At 52.5% G+C, this 22,001-nt stretch overlaps 3 protein-coding genes across 6 annotated transcripts; 2 read left to right on the top strand and 1 right to left on the bottom strand.

Annotated features, from left to right (window-relative positions):
• The first annotated feature begins 2,065 nt into the window (after positions 1–2,065).
• On the top strand, positions 2,066–5,747 carry WDR45 (WD repeat domain 45). Of its 2 annotated transcripts, none has more exons than XM_006876677.1 (10): positions 2,066–2,130; positions 2,267–2,341; positions 2,430–2,534; positions 3,601–3,709; positions 3,844–3,938; positions 4,434–4,513; positions 4,611–4,819; positions 4,901–5,002; positions 5,092–5,237; positions 5,477–5,747. In XM_006876677.1, exons 1-10 carry the CDS (start codon positions 2,076–2,078, stop codon positions 5,584–5,586), a joined length of 1,086 nt encoding a protein of 361 aa, XP_006876739.1. In that variant the 5' UTR covers positions 2,066–2,075; the 3' UTR covers positions 5,587–5,747. The 2 variants fall into 2 exon arrangements, with proteins under 2 accessions (XP_006876739.1, XP_006876740.1); XM_006876678.1 differs by having other exon boundaries at positions 2,076–2,130; positions 3,604–3,709; positions 5,477–5,586.
• Positions 5,748–7,004: 1,257 nt separating this feature from the next.
• On the top strand, positions 7,005–9,396 carry PRAF2 (PRA1 domain family, member 2). The gene is made up of 3 exons (XM_006876676.1): positions 7,005–7,192; positions 8,661–8,878; positions 9,219–9,396. Exons 1-3 carry the CDS (start codon positions 7,014–7,016, stop codon positions 9,356–9,358), a joined length of 537 nt encoding a protein of 178 aa, XP_006876738.1. The 5' UTR covers positions 7,005–7,013; the 3' UTR covers positions 9,359–9,396.
• A 1,761-nt stretch (positions 9,397–11,157) lies between these two features.
• CCDC120 (coiled-coil domain containing 120) lies at positions 11,158–20,474 on the bottom strand. 3 transcript variants are annotated; one of them, XM_006876674.1, is made up of 11 exons: positions 20,417–20,456; positions 17,363–17,541; positions 17,193–17,247; positions 16,881–17,014; positions 15,771–15,911; positions 14,982–15,276; positions 14,520–14,582; positions 13,974–14,148; positions 13,743–13,841; positions 11,993–12,907; positions 11,158–11,552 (listed from the first exon to the last, which is right to left on the bottom strand). In XM_006876674.1, the coding sequence occupies exons 2-11, from the start codon at positions 17,396–17,398 to the stop codon at positions 11,438–11,440; spliced, it is 2,028 nt and encodes a 675-aa protein (XP_006876736.1). In that variant the 5' UTR covers positions 17,399–17,541; positions 20,417–20,456; the 3' UTR covers positions 11,158–11,437. The 3 variants fall into 3 exon arrangements, with proteins under 3 accessions (XP_006876736.1, XP_006876735.1, XP_006876737.1); XM_006876673.1 differs by having other exon boundaries at positions 11,334–11,552; positions 17,157–17,247; positions 17,376–17,541; positions 20,379–20,474; XM_006876675.1 differs by lacking the exon at positions 11,158–11,552 and having other exon boundaries at positions 11,763–12,907; positions 17,157–17,247; positions 20,417–20,465.
• Between the last annotated feature and the right edge of the window lie 1,527 nt (positions 20,475–22,001).

Below are 22,001 nucleotides of genomic sequence, written 5' to 3'. Positions count from 1 at the left end.
GCTTCGGAATTGAAGGCTCGGTCTTTTTGCACTGACCCAGGGGAACATTCTCTCTCATTCCTCTCCAGGTGCCTTCACACAATCAAGCCTTTGAGGAGCCTCTTCTGCCTATGGGTCCTCACCACGCCACACTACCCTCGGAGACACAAGATCGCTCTCCGGGTGGCAGACACAGGAACTGGGCAAGAAGGGTTAAGGTTGCGTCTTCCGGCCAGGATGATTCATTTTCCGGTCACCGACTCCCTCCCCCGGAAGTGGGACCTGATGTAAACACCGGAGCCGGAGGCCAGGGCCCGGGAGGTCAGTAAACCGGGCCGCGGGCGGCACCGAGAACTAGAATCAGGATCCGGGACGCGTGGAGGCCAGGTTAGTGCCGCCGGCGGGGAGCTGGAGCTCGTTCCCAGAACTGGTTGGAGTCTGGGGAGGATGGGAGTCGTTGAGCATAGGTTGGTGGATGGGGTGGGGTGGGGAGGGGTGGGGGGAATCTAGGACAGGGATCTTGAGTGGGTGCTGGCTTTGGACGGAGTATGAGGTCTACTTGGCAGGGGTCCTGCGGTGAGGGACGAAGCATCCTGAGTAAGATTCTTAGGTGGCAGGGGTCTAAGAATGAGGGTTTTTGTGTGTGGGGGGGGAGGGGTCTAGGAAAGAGGTTTTGAAAGGTGGGGCTATCCAAAGAATAGGCATTGAGGGAATGAGGGGGTCTACAGGAGGGTAGGGAGGAGATTTAGTTGTTTGGGCTCACAGAGGCGGGGGTGGGGTGGGGGGAGAGCAGGTGTGCCCATACAGAGTTCCTGGTGAGATGGAAGTTTCAAGGGAGGATAGAGGTTCTTGGAGTGAAATCAAGGGAGTAGGAAGGCCCTGGGCAGACCTTTTGAGGAATGGAGCTGTCCCAGGCATAGGTTTTGTGGAGATTCAGGATCTTAGCTAGGGTCTTGAGGGATAAGAGTGCCCTAGGGAGGGTCTTTGTTGTTGTTGTTGTTAAGTACCATGGAGTCGGTTCCAACTCATAGCGACCCTGTACAGGGCTTCCGAGGCTGTAAATCTTTACGGGAGCAGAACGCCTCATCTTTCTCCCGCGGAACCGCTGGTAGTTTTGAACTGCTGACCTTGCGGTTGGCAGCCCGACTCGTAACCACTATGCTACCAGAGCTCCTTAGGGAGGGTCTTTGGGAGAGGGTAAAGTGCCTGAAGGAGGAATCTTAAGGGGATTGACTTCCTAGGGGTGGGTCCAGACCTGCCCATGCTGGAGTCAGGAACAGCTGAACACAAGGATGGGTGGTGTCCCAGGGGTGGGGAATTGGGCATGATAAGGGAGTCTTGAGATAGGGTTTCAGGGCATAAGGTGACTTTAGGGAATGTCTTGATTGGCCTTGGTTGAGCAGAAGTTAGCATGGCATGAGAAGTAGTCACGCAGAGGTAGGCCTGTTATCCTGAAGACTTTGGGGAGACTGGGGAGTGGTTTGGTAGGGCTCTGGGAAAGTGGAATGGATTGGGGCATAGTCAAGGACATGAGGAAGGGGGTTGCTGTGAGTGGTAGTCCAACCATAGTAGATCTTAGGGGCAGGTCAAGGAGGTACAGGAAGAGGTGAATTTCTTTCCCCTATTGACAGGTGAAGATAAGTGCTAGGTCTAAGGATAGGGATGCGAGCAGCGGGTGAAGGGGGTGGTTCCAGATACTGTTGGGCTTGCTGCCAGGATGGGGTAGAGAGGAGATATTACTGGTGGTATCTCCTATCTTACTCCTTCCTGACACGGAACCAGTGTGTGTGTGTCAGCGGGGAAAGTTAGAGTGTAAAGAGGAGTTGGAGTCCAGGCCAGGATAGATGTGAGAAGGTGAGGTGGGAGGTTCTTGGTTATGCTGTTAGGAGTCTTGGGAGTTTATAGCAGAGACCCCAGTACATCTACCCTATTTTTGTCTTCTTTGCAGTCTCTTGGGGTCAGTAGATAGCAGAGTGGGAAGAAAAAAAGGAAGTCAGTTGGGGGCCAGGGTCCTTAGACTGGAAGGGAGATCCTAAGATTCTTCTGAGCCCCATCCCATCTCACCTCATTTGTGTCCAGGGAAACAGTCTTGGATCATGACTCAGCAACAACTTCGAGGAGTGACCAGCCTTCGTTTCAACCAAGATCAGAGTAAGAAGCTATGTCTGTACCCTAATGGGAAGGAGGGGAGGGAGCTATGTCTGTACCCTAATGGGAAAGAGGAAAAGCCACCTGTCATTACCACCTCCCATCCCCTGAGGCAGTCCTGACTCCTCCCATCCCCCAGGCTGTTTTTGCTGTGCCATGGAGTCCGGTGTACGCATCTACAATGTGGAGCCATTGATGGAAAAGGGCCATCTAGGTGAGCCATTGGAGGGGAGAGACTCGGAGCAGAAGGGCCTGGCTGGGCATTGGCTCCCACTCCCACTGACACCCAGGTCTCTCCCCAGACCATGAACAGGTGGGCAGCATGGGTCTGGTGGAAATGCTGCACCGTTCCAACCTGCTGGCCTTGGTAGGCGGAGGAAGCAGTCCCAAGTTCTCAGAGATCTCAGGTAAGTCCTCTCATTCTGCCCTTGGCCCACATTCCCCAGATGCCTGGCCTCCCACAGGCACCCTGAGGCACTGGTAGATGACAGTGTTAGAGCATCTCAGAGTCCACAAGGCCTGCAGCTGGAGAAGCTTAGTGTTTTATTTATATTTTAGCAAACAATTGAATGCCTACTCTGCTGTATCCGTACCTTTACTGTACGTATCCTGAGCCTAGTACTGTTTTAAGCACTTCACATGTATTAACTCCTTTGGTCTTGATAATCCTATATGGTAGGAAGTATCATTATCCCCAGGGAGTGAGGTGGTTCTCCATATGATAAGCACTGGATTGTGAACCACAAGGGCCTGGGTTCCAGCCCTCCAGCCACTCTGCATGAGAAAGATGAGGCTTTCTGTTCCCATGATGATCCAAAGCCTTGGAAACTCTATACAGGGTCACTACAAGTCGGGAACCGACTCTATGGCACTTAATAACAATAATCATCATTATCCCATTTTTACAGACAAGGAAGCTGAGGCCCAGAGAGGTTAAGTAAATGGGTCAAGGTCATACAAAGAATAGGTTTTAAAATCTTGGAGCCATCTCCCTAACAGTTGCTTGCCTTGAGCCTCAAGCACCATCTTGTTTTAAGGGTTTTTCTCTTTGGGTCTCACTGGAACATAGCAAGAGTCCACCCTAGGTGAGTCACAGAGCCCTAGGATTCTTCACAGAAATCTGGAGGTATGGACTATAAGCTTGGAGACAGAAATAGTTACTGCAGGGGAGTTACAGCCCTGGGTGTCAGTCTCCGTTTGGTTACTGAGGGGCTGTGAGATCCTTTTCCAAACATTCAACTCCTTCAAGCCTCAGTTTCCACATCTGTAAAGGGGTGTAACTATTCTAGAACTGGTTTTCTCAGGGGTCATGTCCATAAGTGGTTATCTATCTGGGACTCACATTGGGTGTTTAGTGAAAGGTTTAACAGGTGGGTTGAGACCCCACAGGGAGTAGGGGTGGGTGGGTCCTGTATTACCAGGGTTTCCCCTCACCTTCAACCCTGGCCTCCAACAACCTCCCCACCTGCACAGCAGTGCTGATCTGGGATGATGCCCGGGAAGGCAAGGACTCCAAGGACAAGCTGGTGCTGGAATTCACCTTCACCAAGCCTGTGCTGGCTGTGCGCATGCGCCATGACAAGTGAGCCTGGGGAGAACAGGGAAATGGAGGGAGGTGGTAAGAGGTCCCCATAGCAGGTGTGACGGTTAGTCCATCCTGAACAACCTTCTCTACCATCTTGGCCATCTTGTGCTCGTGTTGTGTGATGCCCACAGGATTGTGATCGTGCTGAGGAACCGCATCTATGTGTACTCCTTCCCTGACAATCCCCGAAAGCTGTTTGAGTTTGACACCCGGGACAACCCCAAGGGTGAGAGGACCCAGACATTAAGGTGTAAGGGTGGAAGGTAGTGGGCTGGCAGAGGTACCGAGATGAAGAGAGAAAGGAATGGACACACAAATACTGGGAAGGAGGGTCAGGGAGAAAGTCTTTGGACTGAGAGATGAGAGTTACTCACACCCCTAGTCTATCTAGCTTTCATCCCTCAGCCAGTTGTCTTTCCTCATCCTTGCCCCTACCCCCCTTCCCTGGTTGCACATGGTGGTGGTGCAAAAGGACATGGGTGGGGGTATCAGCTTCTGGAGTTGTCATAGAAACATATTAGAATCTACAGTTGCATGGGGAAGAAGAGGATTTGTGTAGCTGAAGAGCGTATAGCTGAGGCACAGCCGCTGAGGGTTCTATATGTAACATGTATCATGGAAGGTCAAAGTCTGGCCTTTATCTAGCTCTGTCCATTTGAAGACTCTGTCCCATTGCCTCCCCTTTACCAGCCCACCCTCTTACTTCATTCTCACACCCTAGGGCTCTGTGACCTCTGCCCCAGCCTGGAGAAGCAACTGTTAGTGTTCCCTGGACACAAGTGCGGGAGTCTGCAGCTTGTGGTGAGCTGTCCAGTGGGAGGTGGGTGGGCTGGCTCTCCTATATTCGTGTTTCTCCTCTCCCTACCACCCAGTGCCCAAGCACTCCCTTCTACCCCAGGACCTGGCGAGCACCAAGCCTGGAACTTCATCTGCTCCGTTTACCATCAACGCACATCAGAGTGACATTGCCTGTGTGTCGCTAAACCAGCCAGGCACTGTAGTGGCTTCAGCCTCCCAGAAGGGTACCCTTATTCGCCTTTTTGACACACAGTCCAAGGAGAAACTGGTGGAACTGCGCCGAGGCACTGACCCTGCCACCCTTTATTGGTGAGAACAGGGTATGTATGGTAGCCTGGTGACCACATACCACGTGCTGTGTGAGCATCACACTGTTGGTCCCTCTTCCAGCATCAACTTCAGCCATGACTCCTCCTTCCTCTGCGCTTCCAGTGATAAGGGCACTGTCCATATCTTTGCTCTCAAGGACACCCGCCTCAACCGTCGCTCTGCGTGAGTACATTCTGTCCTACCTTGCCTTGTCCCCATCCTCCTACCCCTATACCATACCTTGGCCAGTACTTAACCAGTGCTGCCTGTAGGCTGGCTCGTGTGGGCAAGGTGGGACCTATGATCGGACAGTACGTGGACTCTCAATGGAGCCTGGCAAGTTTCACTGTGCCTGCTGAGTCAGCCTGCATCTGCGCCTTCGGTCGTAATACTTCCAAGAATGTCAACTCTGTCATTGGTGAGTGGAATTAGTACCTTGGTGGGAGTCCTACATGGGCAAAGGCCTGAGTTGGAACTGAAAGAATTCAAGGGCCATGGGAAGCCTAAGGGAACTGGTATGTGTGGCTCAACTCCATCATCAATAAAGAGGATGACGCATGGGCAAAGGCCTGGAGGTAGAAGACCCTAGGCCTGAGAAGATTGGAGTGTGTGGCTGTGACATCCTAATGTTTTACTGCTCTTTTCCCCCTCCTCTAGCCATCTGTGTAGATGGGACCTTCCACAAATATGTCTTCACTCCTGATGGAAACTGCAACAGGGAGGCATTCGACGTGTACCTTGACATCTGTGATGACGATGACTTTTGAGGACCCTGGGGCCTGTGCTGGGGCCTGCAGTGGCAGCTTACAGAGCTGAGCCCTTGGGGAGGGGGTGTTATGGAAGCACAGCCAGCAAACATTGATGGGGGGTGGTCTTCACCTTCCACGCAGTAGAGCTCTATCTAAATAAACAGTTCACTCACTTCCCCAAGCATGTCTTCCTGACTGTGTGCCTGCGGGGTCAGGCCAGGGAAGCAGCCACTCCCCAGGCTCTTAGCTTGGAGAAGACTTCCAGGGACCCAGAGAGAGGATCCTAATCCAGCCTGAGGGGATTAAAGACCTCCCAGAAAGAGATAATCTCTGATGTGATGAATATAAATTTACAAACAAAACCTTACTGCTTTCATTCCCACCTATAGTGATGTGGAACTGACCTATAGGGTTTTCAAATCCAAGGCTTTATGTAGTCCTTAAGGAGCTCTGGTAGCATAGTGGTTAGGAATCAGGCTGCAAACCGCAAGGTCAGCAATTTGAAACTACCAGCTGCTCCTCAGAAGAAAGATGAGGCTTTCTGCTCCCGTAAAGATTTATAGCCTCGGAAACCCTGTTCAGGGTTGCTATGGATTGGAACCTACTTGACGGCACTTAACAACAACAACAACATGTAGTCTTTAAGGAGCTCTGGTAGTGTAGTGGTTACGAATCGGGCTGCTAACCTCATCATCAGCAGTTTGCAACTACCAGCTGTTCGGTGGGAGAAAGATGAGGCTTTCTGCTCTCATAAAGATTTACAGCCCCGGAAACCCTGTACAGGGTCGCTATGAGTCGGAACAAACTCTAAGGCACATAACAACAACAACATGTAGTGTTTACGGGAGCAAACTGCCACATCTTAATCCTGCAGAATGGCTGGTGGGTTCAAACTGCCCAGTTTTTCCCTAGCAGCCAAGTGCTTTAACTACTGAGCACCAGGCTTCTGTTTAAAAAACAAAACCAAAAAACACTTTTTGACATTTTGGTGTGATGAGGAGGAGTGGTGGCTGAAAGTGCCCTGAGGGAGTTTCCAGGAGTTGAGATCCTTCAGGGAGTGGTATCAAATTCCCTTCCTTTTGGCAATCTTATCTCTGCAAGTCAGGCTGCCCTATAGTGGAGCTGCCAGCACCGTCTGAAGCAGGCCATATCCTTCAGCCCACCAAGGTGTCCTGCTTAAGGGTGGGTGGAGACTTGAAGGGATGAGAGAGTCTCGCCTTTTGGCGGAGGCTTGATTTCCCAGCGGCCCCTGCTGCTCTACTGTCTGCCTGTTGTTTGCATTTCTGGTCACGTGTGCTGCCACCGCTGCGCAATCCAATTAGGTGGTTAGGATAATAAACCTGGCAAGGATTCTATATCCGGGTCCCTTATGGAGGCGGTGGCGCGGGGTGTACCGGGTGTTGTAGTTCAACTACCAGTCTGGTCCAGCAACACTGAGCTGCAGGATGTCGGTGGTGCGGCTGCCGCCGCTACGCACCCTAGACGACTTTGTTCTGGGCTCCGCGCGCTTAGCAGCCCCTGATCTTGGTGACCGACAGCGATGGTGCCACCGCGTCATCAACAACCTCCTCTATTATCAAACCAACTACTTAATCTGCTTGGGCTTGGGTCTTGCTCTGGCCGGGTGAGTGAAGGAAGTGCGGGTGGCTTCCAGTTGGCCAGGGACGCCTGCAGGATGTGCAGGGTGGACGGGAGTGGGGTGGCGTGTCATTCAGGACTAGAAGAGGGTCCCTGAGTTGTGTGCAAGGCTTGGGAAGGTGAATCCAGTAGAGATGGAAGACTTGAGGATATCCGAGGGTTGCGAAAAGCGAGACTTGAGGAAATGGAGCCTGGTTAAGGAAGTCTTGAGGGGGATGGAGCCTGGTTATGTCTGGTGCGGAGGATGAGGAGTCCCTGGATGGCGCAGAATTAATGGGATTTGGCTGCTAACCGAAAGGTTGCTAGTTGAAATTCACCCAGATGCGCTTAGGAAGAAAGGCTTGATAATCTACTTCAGGAAAATCAGCCATTGAAAACCCTACGGAGCACAGTTCTACTCTGACACACACATGGGGTTTTAGCTTGGAGAATGCAGGGTCTGCAGGGGCAACTCAGGGATGATGGGAAAGTGGTGAAGGGGATAGAGGGCTGGAAAGTGGGGAGCTGAGGATAAGGAGGGACTGAAAGGGATATGAGAGTGCCTGCAAGAGGGTTGGGGATGCTGGTGGTTTTGAGTAATTGTGGGTGATTAAGATAGTTTTGGAGGACTTAGGTAGAAGCCCTGGTGTTGCTGTGGTTAAGCACTCAGCTGCTAACCTAAAGGTCAGCGTTCAACCCACCTGACCTTTCATAAATAATTGCAGCCTTGGAAACACCGTGGAGTAAGTAGTTCTAAATCTACTCTGCCCTGTGGGGTCACTATGAGTCCGAACTGACTGGGAAGAGCAATGGGTTTGGCTTGGAGGACTCCGGGCAGGGAAAGGAATAGGATGTGGTAAAGTTAACGGATTTGGAGGGTGCACTTATGCAAGTTCTGTGCTTGGAGGGGAGCCTGGCAGTGATTGAAATGTGCAGGGAACAGGTGATGGTTACCTGTTAGGAAACTTGGGTCCAAAGAGAGGACTTGGACAAGGTTGGAAGTCCTAAGTAGATCTGAAGACCTGGAAGGAGTTCTAGCAATGATGGAGGGAAGAATCTATAGGGAAACGGGAAGTCTGGAAGGGGGCCCTGTAAGGACCGTGGACCTGAAGAGAGACACAAGGCTTGGAAGAGGGGTTTGAAAGGACTGGGCCCAAAGGGGAAATTTGAGGGCAGGTTGGAGAGGGCCTGAGAAGGAGCCCGGTGGGAGTAGGATCAGAAGGAAAGACCGGAGAGAAGGGGTTAAGAAGCCCATGGGTTTAGCGGGATGGGACAGTAGGATTGACACGAAGGAAATGGGAGAGCCTAGGGACCCTGAGAATTGGAAGTCCTAGAGGGTGAACCTATTGGAGACGTGGTTGGCAGAAGGGCCCAGAGAGGGGGACCAAAGCTCTTCTGAACCCAGGATTGGGTGTATGGTGGGCTGGAAGGCTCTCTCCACCTGCCCAGCTAGTTGTGTTCCCTTGTCCCTGCAGGTACGTGCGCCCGCTGCATATGCTCCTAAGTGCACTGGTAGTAGCTGTGGCGCTGGGAGTGCTGGTGTGGGCGGCTGAAACCCGAGCGGCTGTGCGCCGTTGCCGCCGCAGCCACCCCGCCGCCTGCCTGGCCGCAGTGCTTGCCGTCGGCCTCCTTGTTCTCTGGGCGGTTGGAGGCGCTTGCACCTTCCTGCTCAGCATCGCGGGGCCAGTGCTTTGTGAGTCTCTACCCTGGGATATACTGGGAAATGGCCAGTGCAAGCACTTGGTGCCAGGCCCACCCTGCCCTTGTTCTTGGGCATGGACACACTCCTGTCGCAAAGTGACTTCTCTGGCATTGCTTTTTCTGGGAACGCCCCACTCACCACATCCTAGTTACTGTTGTGTACCGTCCCCCACCACCAACTCCCTTCCCCCCGACAAGCTTTGGAGGCTTCCTGGCCAGTCACCACACAATTGGCCAACCTGCATCCCAATTCCATTATGGGCCCCGATTAGCTGCAGGCTAACAGCCCCTCCCCCCATCTCTGATCCCACTCCTCTTGGTACCGCCCACAGTGATCCTGGTGCACGCTTCACTGCGCCTGCGCAACCTCAAGAACAAGCTTGAGAATAACTTGGAGAGCATTGGTCTCAAGCGGACGCCAATGGGGCTGCTACTAGAGGCGCTGGGACAAGAGCAGGAGGCTGGATCCTAAGGGTCTGGGATCCGTACCCTGGACCTGACCAGAGAGTATTCTCAGAGCACTTTCCCAGTCCTTGCCCGGTCAAGAAAGCAGGAAATCCGAATTCTACCACTCCCTAGGAACAAAACTGCCCCCCCCCGCCCTGAATCTGGGACCCGGCCACAGCCACCCAAATCCCGAAATTCAGGACCCAGAGGCATTCCCCTCACTCAAATTTGAATCTGCCCTTCCAATTCTCAGCCCCAAAGCTCAGATCTGGAACTAAAGATTTGAATTCCATCAAATCTTGAACCCAGGACCACCAAGGCTTTTCCACAAGGCTCGGGACTCAGGTCAAGGCATTACCAAATCTTGAACCCAAGACCCATTTGGGTATAGGGTTCAAGCATCCTAACCCTGTTGAACCCTTGGTCCCAGGTTGGTTCATAACCCTTCACCTCCCTCCAGCTCTCCTTAGGGATCCTACCCCTCCCCACAATGTTCCACAGTAGTGAGGACCAAGGGGTGGGATGGGGATAGGCCCCTGCTAGGAATGGGACATATATATCAGTGTTGCTGCAACAATAAAAGCTTTTGTGTCGCTCAGCCAATTTTATCTCCTGGGTAAGAGAGTCCTTGAACATTTCAGCGGACAGAAGTTAGCCAGTTTTTTCCTTCTATTAGAAACTCTTCCTGACAGGGTTTCAGTTTCTATCAAACACTAGGGGACTTCCAAAATAGTCATGAAAAATTGCTATCTTTCTAGTCCCATTTTTCCGTAACTTTTTGAAGCCCCCCTTGTATGTGGGTTAAAGGGATGATCTCAAAGGCCTTTTCTCACATTTACTGCTTCTGAAGAGGCACTGCATGACACAGTTAAGGCATGAAATGTTTACTTATCACTGTATTATTAAGGGTGGTTCTTTGGGGTTGGCTAGGAATATGATAGAGAGGCAAAGAAGCTCCATATCAAAGCAAGTAAAGCAAAACAGGTGTTATTATAAGCTGTTTCCACAGTGTTATATATATTTTTCCTGTAAAAATACTTTTAAAATGGTCTGCTCTTAGTTAAGGCATGGGCCCCAAGGCAGGACAGATGAGGAGCCACACATGGGTTCAGTTTACACATTTATTATAGAAATCCCCTTCCAGTGTGGGTAATGTCTTGGGCCCAGATCCACTGGTACAAAAAGAAAAGTTTAACACCCAGTTAAGGGGGTAGTGGGACCCCCCAGCTCCAGAAAAATCACAGAGATAGAAAACACAGCTTGTATGTATTTGTTTAAAAAGTGGGTGGAAGGAAAGCCAAGGAAGAGGTGGCGTGGCCTATGGCCAGATGTCACCTGAGGATTTTACTGACATCTACCAGGTGCCAGGTTCAACCACTGTAGCATCTCCACACACACAACATACTCTGGGTTGACTCTGCCCCTTCTCCCTCAGGGGCCTCCTGACTGAGAATAGTCAGGGCAGGAGCTGCCACTAAAGGCTGGACCATCTTGCCAGTGTGGGCAGAGGCAGTGGGCACGGACAGGTAGAAACGGGCAACTTCAGGCACTCCCGGTTGTGGGAAAATGAACCTAAGCCACCTACTCAGACCAATCCTTCCAAGTGTGGCCAGAGAGCCCATTTCTCCATGAACTGCCCTGGTGAGGGGGCAGGGCAGGAAGTCGCCTGGCTGCCCAGAGCTGGGCTGGACACCCTATGTAGTCCATTTCATGAAAGGGGTTCCTGAATGGGCCAGGGGACAGGAATGAAGCCAATCAGGACAAGATCACAGTTTCCCTTTATAAAATGTCTAGTTTTAGTGATAGGGGAAGACAGTGAACACCTAAATCACAACTGTAAACAGAAACGGAGGAGGGGCTTGGAGTCCCCACTACATCATTCTCCCTCTTTTAAGCTGACTGAGGTCCCCTAGCCCCCAGCACAGTGTGAAAGGAGAAGTAGGGTGTCAGATACCTTCCTAGGCCCACAGGGAGTCAGAGGCCTTGGAAGGTCAGCATGGTGCCCAGGACTGAGACCACCACCACACCCCAGGGCTCAGTGAGGTCAGGTGTGTGCTCCCCAGATGGCAGTCATGCCCAGAACAACAAAGGGCCTATCAGAAGGTCAGACCAGTGTCCCTGGGGTCTGGGGGTCAGAACTGGAGGACTGCTCCCCCTCTAACGTCAGGTCACTTAAACGAGTGCTCAGCTCCGGGGGGTACAGGAAGTCCGCGTAGTATCTTTAGAAGGGGTAGCAGGAATCCGGAGGATAGGTTGAAGAAGATGGAGAAAAGAGGAAGACAGACAGGACGACACAGAGAAAGGAAAAGAGGCTCGTTAAAGAAGTGGAGGCAGGCACAGGACAGAGCACCTTCAGGGTCCCAAGCATGGGACAAGAGCAGAGGAAGAGAAAGGTGGTGGGCACAGGATGCTCCTTCCTCCCAGCACCCTGGTTTCAAGGCTCATTTTCAGCTGACATGCACTGGTTGTTAAACGACTAGAATTAACAAATTGCAACTACCAACACCCAAGATACTCCTCCACCGGGACCCTGTGGGCAAATGCAGGTCACCAACAGTACATGAACTAACTGGTTCCTTGAGGTCCAAGTCATTAGCTTCCGTGACTAGCTGCTCCCTGGCAGAGAACCCCTACCCATCAGTAAAAGCAGCCCCCATACCTGCTAGAGACAGGGGGCGCTGTGAAGCTCCTCGAGTGTGGGAGCGGTGCCTGGTTGGGGTTCCCGCACAGCACCTGGCCCACCTCATAGCAGCGGGCATGGAGGAAGGGTTGGTGTGGTGGGCCCATATGGGGGAGCACAGGCCGGCGCTGGGGCCCCGCAGCCAGTCCTGAGTTCCGGATGTACCAGTCCCGCAGCCCCTCCAGTGCAAGGTTCTTGTGGCCACTGCGCTCACCAGCCAGGGGGATACGGGTGGGTGGGGGCATCCACAACAGAGGGGTTGGATGCACCTCCAGACCCTCAGAGGCCTCAGGGGGCAGGCCACAGGGCTTGGTGCGGGTAGCACGGGCATGGGGATCCTTGCTGCGGAGGAGGGGGCTACTGCCGTCAGCTGCATATACAGGTGGTGAGCCTGGGAGCATGGTGAGGGGCCCATCCCTGCGGGAGAGGGGTCCTGGGACCTCAGCAGGAGGTAGCAGATCCCCCCAACTTGTCCCACCATTACTGCGGGGCAGGCCCCGTTCCAGGGAATAGTCCAAGAGGAAGTCCCCACATACAGGTGGGTGCCTGGGGACCCCTCGGGAGGCAGGGGCAGCCGAGCTGGGCCGCGCAGCCCGGGGAGGGTCTGGGGGACCAGCTGTGCGAGAGGAGAAGGCAGGGGCTGGTTGGGGGTGCTCATATAGCACCTCACTGCTCTTACAGACCGGGGGACCAGCAGCGGAGGGGTGTAGTGGAGCTGGAGGGGAGCCAGCACCCCCACCAGCTGCCCGGTCTACAAGCAGGGCCTCAGAGCTGTTACTGCGGCGGGTTCGAGCTGCGAAGAGGGAGGTGTGGTCGGAGGCAGGGTCTGTCCTGGGAAAGCCCATCTGGGAGTCCTGGCTGCCTGACCACTGTCGAGAATGGAGGCCTTCGGGTCTGGAAGCGCAAAGATGGGGGGAGGGCAGCGGGAGTAGCATGAAAAAAAATTAAACAGATGGGCTGAGTGCCCTCCCTATCCCATCTCTTTAAGTCTTCATTTCCAAATCTCCAAAATGGGTACAGGATTATAAATGTGTATGTGAGGTGTCAGTGGATATGTAACAGGTAGCGAAGATTCTGTCCCAGAGTTGGGGGCAGGGAGGTAGGAAGCAGCTGGTGGAGAGAGGGGCCTGAGGCCATTTAGCCCAGAGGGAGATGTAAAAATGTTCCTATAGGGTTGGAGAGGAAATAATAACTGAAGAGGGGCCTGACAGAGGACTCCTCTTCAGGGCTGCCTACAGCCACCAGAATGAACTCCTAATCCCTAGGCCTAGAGTTTAAGAGTCTACCTAATCTTGTCCTACAGTATGTATGAACCACCCCAAACTAGCATTCCCAACAGCTACTTTCACAAGTTGTAAGCTCTACAGGGACTGAGGTTCTGTGTCTTCATTGCTTGCGACAAACTAAGCACACATCGAATCTTGTTTTCTGGCAGACAGTAGGCCATATCAGCTATTAACTGCTGTGCCTACATGTTTCAAAGGCAGAAATTCTTATGTTCATTTCACCAATGAGACAGAAATTCAGAGAAGGGAAATTCCTTGTCCAAAATGCACAGAAAAGACCAGACTTGAACTTCAGTGCATCGGCTCCAATCCCCCACCCTCTTCTTCTCTTCCAGGACGACTCCTATTTCAACTTTCAAAGTTCAGCCTCCCATGTCCCACACCTTTGACTTGCCCCAACATCCCATGTTCAAACTAACTATTCCCTCCTCTCATCCTCTTACTTGCAGAGCTGGGGGCCAGCGCCCCGGGTGAGGACAGGGGTGGCAGGCACACTTCGCCCCTCAAAACTGGAGGCACTCCTGGGCAGTGAACGTGTGGGGCTAAACAGAGACAGGCAGGCCCAGTTGGGGCCCAGGTTAGAGACTGTATTCACCCGCAGGCCCTCCTGCCAGCCTAAGCTTGGGATCCCATTCCTGACTCATGGGGAAGGCAGGGTAGGGACTCTTCCTCACCTGGTGGGACTGGCCACAGAGTTCCGTCGGCTCTTCAGATCCCCATAAAGATCTGATGGGGGAGGTTTCCATGGGGCTCGTCGCTCAGGACTGCCTCCAGATACGGCCCGCAGCTGGTCCCAGGCCTTGGGTGGTGAGGGGCGTTCAGCCATAGGGAAACAGCCACGGGGCTCCTCTGAGTAGAAGGGATAAAGTAGGGGAGAAGTCAGTGATAGGGAACCCAGAGGAAGCAGGTCAGTTTGGGGGCAAAGTAAAAGGGAGGGGCTAGAGAAGTAGGGGAGGGTGAATGAAGTCAGCTGAGGAGGAGCTCAAGGACCAAGGAGGAAGGAAGGCAACCAGGAGAGGGGCGGGCAGCTGGGTAAGGACTAGAACTGAGGAGCAGGAGTGGGATGAAGCTAAGAAGATGGGGGGGTGCCCTCCAGAAGCTGTGGTATGGCTGAAGAGGAGTACGTGGAGATGAAGAAGTGAGAAGGGACTGTACATCAAAGGGTGGGCCATGGGACACAGGAAGGGGTTGGGCCGTGCCTGGGGAATAGGAGTCCTCACCATTATCATGGCTGGCCCCAGACTCTGAGAGGGAGCTGCTCTCTGAGTGTAGAACTACGTCCTCTACAGGTGAGAAGGGGGAGAACCGGGCCTAACAATCCAAGGCCTGGGTACCATCTCCTTACACCATTGGATGGACTCTACTTAGCAACACCTTTGGGGCGTGTCTCCTCCCCAACCTGTTTCCTTCCCAAGAATTCACCTTGACCTCAATCTGAAACCACCATATGCTTTGGGGTTCCTCACTTTCTTCATGCCTACTGGCTAGTTCACAATGGTACCTCCCCTCCCAGGAATCAACTTAGCTCAATTCTTCTTACGGGTTGGATCCCTTAAATTCAGTCTACCTCCCTGTCTTCATTGGCTGTTCTCCCACCCCTCCCCTACAAGTCCATTAGCCAGTGTCCACTCATTGAGCCCACTCTCCCACCTTCACTGGTGGAATGATGGGACCTGGCTCACCTTGGCTGAGCTGAGCAAGGCGTGTGCCCAGGCAGACTCCCTGGGCGGTGATAACTGACCCCGTGGACAGCGGCAGTGGCTGAGATGGTGGGAGCACTGGGAGGCCAAGGCAGGCCCGGACATCCCTGAGCTGCTCCTCTAGCTCGTGCAGCCTCCGCATTGCATCTGCCTGGACCTGGCGCCGGCGCCGGCACTGCTCGGCATTCAGCTCAGGGGCCAGGGCCAGGCGGCGGGCAGCTGCTGCAATCTGCTGTTGCACTGACACCTCCCGCTCCAGGGCCTCAAGAGCCAGCTCCTGTGGGGCCCACCCCAAAGCGGGGGGACAGGACCAAATGTTGGAAACAGCCAACCACCAGGAAAATCAGTGGTAGAGCCCATCTAGACTCGGGGTAGGCCTGCTCTCCCAGGGGGCTTAGCTTGTCCAAAGGTGGGCCTATTCTCTGAGGGATGGAGCTTATTCATCCTCTGAGGGCAGGGCCTATCTTGATTAGGGGTAGGCCTATTCATCTTCCTAGGAGTGGGAACCTTATCTTGACTGAGTTGGGGACCAGCAGCCTCTTGCGGGTAGGGTTTATCATGCCTAGAGGCAGGGCCTATCTTGGGGCTTGTTCCTCTACCTTTCCCTTGGGACTACTGCACCCCTTATATACAAAACCCACCTCCCTCAAACCCTTTTTTTTTGGTAATCTTAGTCTCTCCCTGCTTTGTACTCAAGTCCCACTCAGCCTTTGTTTTCCTCCTCCTCTATACCTGTTTCCCCACACCACCTTGCTTTCCAAGCTCACTCACTTCAGCAGAGCAGAGAGAGTGATGTGCTGGGTTGGGGTGCGATGGAGGATAGGTACGGGCTGCAGGGGGCCGCCGTCGGACCAGTTGGGGTCGTTCACCAGGCTCCAGGGGGCACTCTGGGGGCAGTTGGCCAGTTAGCTCCTGGGCGGGGTGGGGTGGAGGCGGGGGAAATTGGGGTTAGAGACTACCAAAGGTCAATTGGGAGAAAAGCAAACGCTAGAAGTCCTATTAGGAGCCCATCCCTGTTCAGCACATGTTATTTCTCTTCCTCCTCCCAAAATCTCCACCAGGCAGGTAGGCAATATAGACTCTTAGCCCCTCAGTGACCCAAATCCCTGGGGCACTGGGGACAAAGAGAATGGAGAGATTTGATTTGGAAGTGAAGATTTTTTATAAAAGCAACACAGCCTATGTATTGCATAGGTCTGGCACTGTGGGTTAATGCACTGGACTGCAAGATTGGTTTGAACCACAAGGCTGGCAATTCAAACTCACCAGCTACTCCTTGGAAACCCAATACAGGGTTGTTATGAGTCAGAACTTACTCGATAGCACTTAACAACAACAACACACTCCTACCACGGTCTGGAGCTGCATGCTCTAAACCACATTATTTCTGCCAAAGTATGTGGATATTCACACTAAATCTGTTATCAATGAATTTATTTCAACTCATAGCAACACTATATGGCACAGCAGAATTGCCCCATAGGGCTTTTAACGCTGTCTTCTGTATGGAAGCAGGCTGCCACAGCTTTTTCTGATAGGTTTGAACCACCAACCTTCTGATTAGCAGCATACCACTTAACCACTGCACCACACTGCATTATTTCTGGCAAACTGTGTGGGTATTCACACTCAGAGGGGTAAAGAGAAACTATAAATCACTCCATTGTCAGTTCAGATAGGCTCTGCTGCCAGATTTGGAAATAACTTTTCGTTTTTGGATTTCAGAATGGTAGAAAAAGGATTATGGGCCTACATGACCCATTTCATTGACTCTAAGACCGCTAAGCTTAGCTTTAATGAGCTAGAGGGTGACAGGGATCTACAATCACCACCCCAGTCTGCCCCACACCTTATACCCCACTCCTAGGACCAAGCTCTTACCGCTTCCTGGAAACACACTTTTCGTAACTCCTGAAGTTTCAGGCTCAGGGTCTCCTGCAAGACTCGTTGCCGATCAAGCAGCCCCCGCAAACGCTCTGACTTCACCTGGGGGGCAGCCTCTCCGAACAGGGTAGCTGGACACAGAGGGAGCAAAGATCAATGGAGCAGTCTGGGCATCCTGGAGCAGCTGTGGGGTCAGGGAACCCCTATCCCAAGCAGGTATGTAGTGGCTCAGAGCTGGGGAGGAGGCAGAAAGAGGGGGAACCAGCCACCGACCTAGGGCATTGAAGGTAGGAGAGCTGACCAGCTGACCTTTGACTTCCATCCTGGTGCTGTCGAGAGTCTGTGGTCGATGGCTGGACAAGTTCTGGCAACGATGCACAGGAGCATTAAGGAAGCACATCCCATGATATCTAATCCCCACCCCTTCCCAGCTTCCCACATCCTGGCTGGGAGTACGGGGTACCCTGGACCCCACCCACTTGCTTAACCTGCCCTTTCGGACTCTGTGTCAACATCTGGACACAGTGGGGTCACCCCGGAATGGTGTTGGCCCTGGTACCTTGATTCCCTTCCCATTGAGTGGGAACACAGCAAGTGGGGAGCTGGGCGGACTTACAACGCCTCCTCAGAGGCCCATAGGCACAGCCAGGAGTCTTGCCTGGAAAGGAAGAATTAATGGTACAAATTCAATCTAGTATAACAACAGTGCACTGTGGTAACTGTCATAGTTCTAAACTAGAACACATGTAATCGTCACAATCACCAATAATAATCAGTTCGCTGATTACTATTATCCTTGCTGTAAAGATGAGAGTAAGGCACACAGTAGTTGAATAACTTGCCCAAGGCCTCACACAATCAGGTCCATCCCTATGGCCCAACCACTCCCCTCACTAGAACCCAGCAGGTGTCGGGGCCTTAGCCTAGGCTGTAGCTACTGTCAGGCTGTAGCTACATAGCCTAGGCTGTAGCTACTGTTCTTTCAACCTCTGATCACCCAACCCTTGGTTCTCACTTGTCATCTTGGCCTCTGTGTTATGCCTTTTCACTGTACCACAGAGATTGTGCCTTCCCTATACATCCTGGAGGACAAGAAACACATTTGTCCTGCTTTCTTCAGCATCTCTACTACCTTGAACAACACTGCTGTGCACAAAGCATGGGCTCAATGAATGTCTGCCAGTTGAATGAATAAATGATTGAATAAATTAACGAAGAGGTGGTAGAGCCAGTACTCAAGCCCAGTTGTGGATATATACCAAAAATAAAACAAAACAAAAAACAAATCTACTGTTACCAAGTCGATTCCAACTTACAGAGACTCTATAGAACTGTTCTCTGGGGTTTTTGAGACTGCAAATCTTTATAGGAGTAGACAACCTCATCTTTTCCCCTCCGAGCAGTGGGTTCAAACTGCTGGTCTTATGGTTAGCTGCACAACGCATAACCCATTATAGCACCCTGTGGTTCTGATGCAGCAGGAAGAGTGTTTCCATTGAGACTAGGGCTCCTCTAACCCTAACATACAGAACGTACTCTGCTGGGATTTGTGAGAAGCAAAGCCCACAACTGCATCTAACAGACCCGCTGCCTCCTGCCTCATTCTCTACCCTGGATGCACTGGCTGCCACCAGTCCTTTCCTTGTCTCCTCCTCTGGGATTTGCTGCCTCCCTTCCACATCCCCAGCTGACTTGACCTCCGTGGCTGTGGCAGGAAACTGGGATGACCTCATGGGGCCACAGAAGTCCATCCCCACCCACTTAAAATTCAGTTCGTCATGACATACTGGCCAGGTGTAGAGATGAGCTAGGCAACCAAGGAGGTGAAGGTTCAAGTCTCCTCCTTATGTACACATTGTGGGGCACACCCAAGTTGCCTATAAGGTCCCAATAGTTTCTCTGAAGTCCTCCTAGCCCCCACCCGCAATAGGGTCTGTACCCCACCCTGGAAGTAGCAATTCCTTGTCCTCAACATTAGGAGTGGGGGTCAGTCCCTAAAACCTTTTGCAAATCCAGATACCAGTGTGTGCTTTGCAGAGGCACTCATGTGCCCACCCAGCTAAGTGATGGCAAGGGGTACTCACTGCCTCAGTGAGTTTCTCTGAGGTTCCAGCTCAGCCCTCTCAGTCCTCTGTCTTTCAGCTCCTGGAGTTCCCAATTCCCCAACCCCTATTTGGGTTTGGGGAGCTCTCACAAGGCACCCTGAACCTTTTCCCACATCAACAGGACTTCAACTCCTACCCCAAGGACCTGTTTGCCAAAACTGGTCCTACATCCCATACTGTGGTGATTGTGTGCTGTGGAGTCGGAACCAACTCATAGCGACCCTGTACAGGGTTTCCGAGGCTGTAAATCTTTACAGGAGCAGAAAGCCTCATTTTTCTCTTGTGGAACAGCTGGTAGTTTCGAACTGTTGACCTTGCAGTTCGCAGCCCAATTCGTAACCACTACGCTACCAGGGCTCCTTTTTACTAGCTGCCTTAAATCTTTCTTTCCTAGGAGCCAAGGACATCCTAGAAGTCAATACAGGGTTCAGACAGGAACCCTGACTCCACCCTCTCAACCTGATCTCAGGGCAATAGCTAAAGGCTGAGTCACAAGGGTCACTGTGGCAGACTAGACACAGGGTCAACGCCCCACACTTCCACACACAGCTTCCAAACCTTTGCTTTGGGACTTGAGCCTCTCCCATCTCCCACTCAGACAATGAAAAGGGGGAATCCCAGAAACCCCTTCCCCAATACAGATCCACACCAGCCCTTGGGTCTTTCCACTGGTGACCCTGTGGCCCTGTCCCATTCCAGGGGTGGACTACAGCAAGAGAACAGTAGAGGGCACCCCCCCACACACACTCAGAGGCGGGCCCAGCAGGTTTTTCAGGTCTGCCCTTCTGACACCATCTGTGAGAAAGAAATTCCTGGCTGTAATGACTGTTTACAACCAAGATATCTCACCTGGGTGGCACCCAACACCTTCAATGGGTCCCCCTTTTCCACATCCTGCTACCCATTGGAGTGAATACAAACTCTCAATGTCAGGGACTTTTCCCTACCCTCACCTAGAGCTCCCTTCCCTCCACTCTTGGCGAACAAATGTAAGGCAGGCAGGCAGGTACCTGGAAACCGTTTCCCAACCAAGCCCAGTCTGGGCTTTTAGGGGGTCTAGGCCCTGGGTTGGGAAGGGTGAGAAGAAGTTGAGGAGGCTGGAGTGGGGGGTGGTGGTGTTCATGCTTCTTGTCCTGATTAGGTCTTCCCTCATCCCTCCCCTTCATTTACTTGTGGCCAAGGCTTGGCTACACGCAGCAAAAGGAAGTCCAACGTTTTTGGCTTCACCCCCACCGCTATGACCACTGACCCCACCCCAGCTCTCCACTCAGGCCCAGCAGTACGGACGTGGCCTGCTCCTGTTGGGGAGCTTTGGCTCACTCTACCCAGTTCTCCCGATGCCCTCCTTCCTCTTCTCCTCTACTACCACCCACTGCGCCCAGGTGCTCACCAATGCCAGACGGGAGTTTGGGGGGAGGCCTCAGTTACCCCAAGTAAACAGTTGCTCCACAAGGTCCTGGCTGCAGCTGGTGGTGGCTGGTGGCAGTGACTGCGAATAATGCTTCAGCCAGCCGCCTCCCAGTAGGGAATGGCCCTGCCTACCTGACCTGGGACTGGGCCAGCCCACACCCTTTAACCCTTCCCTGGTTGCCACATTGGAGAACGCCACTTCTGGGGGGAAGTCTTGTAGCCAGGTCCCCTCAGGGTACCGGGTAAGGGCAAGAAGGGAGCCTGGAACTCCCTCTCTGCATACAGGTGGGATCAAAAATAAAAACCTTAAGAAAACTCACTGCTGTTGAGTGAATTCCGACTCCTAATGGCTCTATAACATGCAATTGAGTTTTCTTAAAGGGTTTCCAGGGTTGTGGTGCTGTACGTTAATGCACCAGACTACAAAGCCATTTGAACTGCAAGGTCGGTGGTTCAAGCTCACCAGCTTATCCGCGGAAACCCTATACAGGGTCAGAACTGACTCTACGACGGCACTTAACAACAACGAATCTTTACAGAAGCAGACTGTCCCATCTTTTTCCTTTGGAGCAGCTGGTAGGTTCAGATCACCGACATTTTGGTTTGTACCTAAGGATTTAACCACTGCACCACCAGGGCTCCAGCTGGGACATGAGTACGGGGAAAGAAAGGCTAAGAGTTGTGAGAGTGGCGACTTCCTCTCCTGCTGCCCAAATTCCCCCAAGGATTAGATTCTGCCCATCCAAGAGTATGAATATGGAGTTGGGGGCTTAGAGGGCGGGGGACTTGTTAAGCACATGGGTGACCTCGAGTATAAATCAGGTTTGTGGTTCTAGCAGGGTGCATTACATTCCTGAGCCCTCCTACACTTTCCTCCAGGACAAGGTAGAGGTACTAGAAGGTCATAGAGCAATTCCCAGTCTCATAGGTCATAAGGCAATTCCCACTCTCATCAGGGTAATAGTTTCCCAAGTTGGAAACAGAGGAGGTTGATCTTCCTTAGGAGAATCGGGGTCTTGAAACCCACCACCTTCTGCAGTTCCCAAAGAAATAAACCCAGTAAACCGACCACAATTTAGACTCTACAAAAACACTGTGATACATTTTAATTCCTCTTGGTCCCTATAAACCTGGATAACACAGATCCAGGCTCTTCATAGGCATGTTACAGTTGGGGAAGCTGAGGCTTGGAAGGTGAAAAGGGCTGATTCAGATTACGGTAGAATCAGAACTCCAGGGTGTGGGGTGGGGTGGGCTCATGATTGTTTATATTCAGGCTAGGCCTTCCCCATTATCCCCCTAATGTTTTTCTGGCCAGGAGTCCGCTTCATGCCAGATAAGGAAATTGGCTCTGGGTCCCTATGATGTTGCCTCCCTCCATAGCACCACCACTCCAGGCCTGCTGCAGCATATACCACACATCCTGCTCTAGATTTGGAACCATCTGCTCTGTGACCTCAGGGTCTGGGCCTAACCCTGGTCCTTGCTGCAGCCCACACCATGATGAGAAATAGCAGAGTAAAGCCAACTCCCTCCTCATTTAGAGGGTGGGACAGGCCTCGGCCAGGGCTCTCTCTATATGTGCTTTAACCGAGCCTCCCAC

This window comes from Chrysochloris asiatica, unplaced genomic scaffold (genome assembly GCF_000296735.1).
Source record: "Chrysochloris asiatica unplaced genomic scaffold, ChrAsi1.0 scaffold00404, whole genome shotgun sequence".
NCBI lineage: Eukaryota > Metazoa > Chordata > Mammalia > Afrosoricida > Chrysochloridae > Chrysochloris > Chrysochloris asiatica.
This window is presented reverse-complemented; position numbering and strand designations above follow the sequence as displayed.

Bases quoted from the DNA above. Each gene is read 5' to 3' on its own strand.
- PRAF2 (XM_006876676.1), top strand. From the start codon at position 7,014: ATGTCGGTGGTGCGGCTGCCGCCGCTACGCACCCTAGACGACTTTGTT. The intron at 7,193-8,660 runs GTGAGTGAAGGA...TTGTCCCTGCAG, and splicing joins TTGGGTCTTGCTCTGGCCGG to GTACGTGCGCCCGCTGCATA. The intron at 8,879-9,218 runs GTGAGTCTCTAC...TACCGCCCACAG, and splicing joins CATCGCGGGGCCAGTGCTTT to TGATCCTGGTGCACGCTTCA.
- WDR45 (XM_006876677.1), top strand. From the start codon at position 2,076: ATGACTCAGCAACAACTTCGAGGAGTGACCAGCCTTCGTTTCAACCAA. The intron at 2,535-3,600 runs GTAAGTCCTCTC...CCACCTGCACAG, and splicing joins CAAGTTCTCAGAGATCTCAG to CAGTGCTGATCTGGGATGAT. The intron at 5,003-5,091 runs GTGAGTACATTC...TGCTGCCTGTAG, and splicing joins CGCCTCAACCGTCGCTCTGC to GCTGGCTCGTGTGGGCAAGG.
- CCDC120 (XM_006876673.1), bottom strand. From the start codon at position 17,459: ATGGGAAGGGAATCAAGGTACCAGGGCCAACACCATTCCGGGGTGACC. The intron at 15,277-15,770 runs GTGAGTGAGCTT...TGGGCCCCACAG, and splicing joins ACTCTCTCTGCTCTGCTGAA to GAGCTGGCTCTTGAGGCCCT. The intron at 11,553-11,992 runs GTATGGGGGCTG...CCCCTTCTAAAG, and splicing joins GCGCCCCCTGTCTCTAGCAG to ATACTACGCGGACTTCCTGT.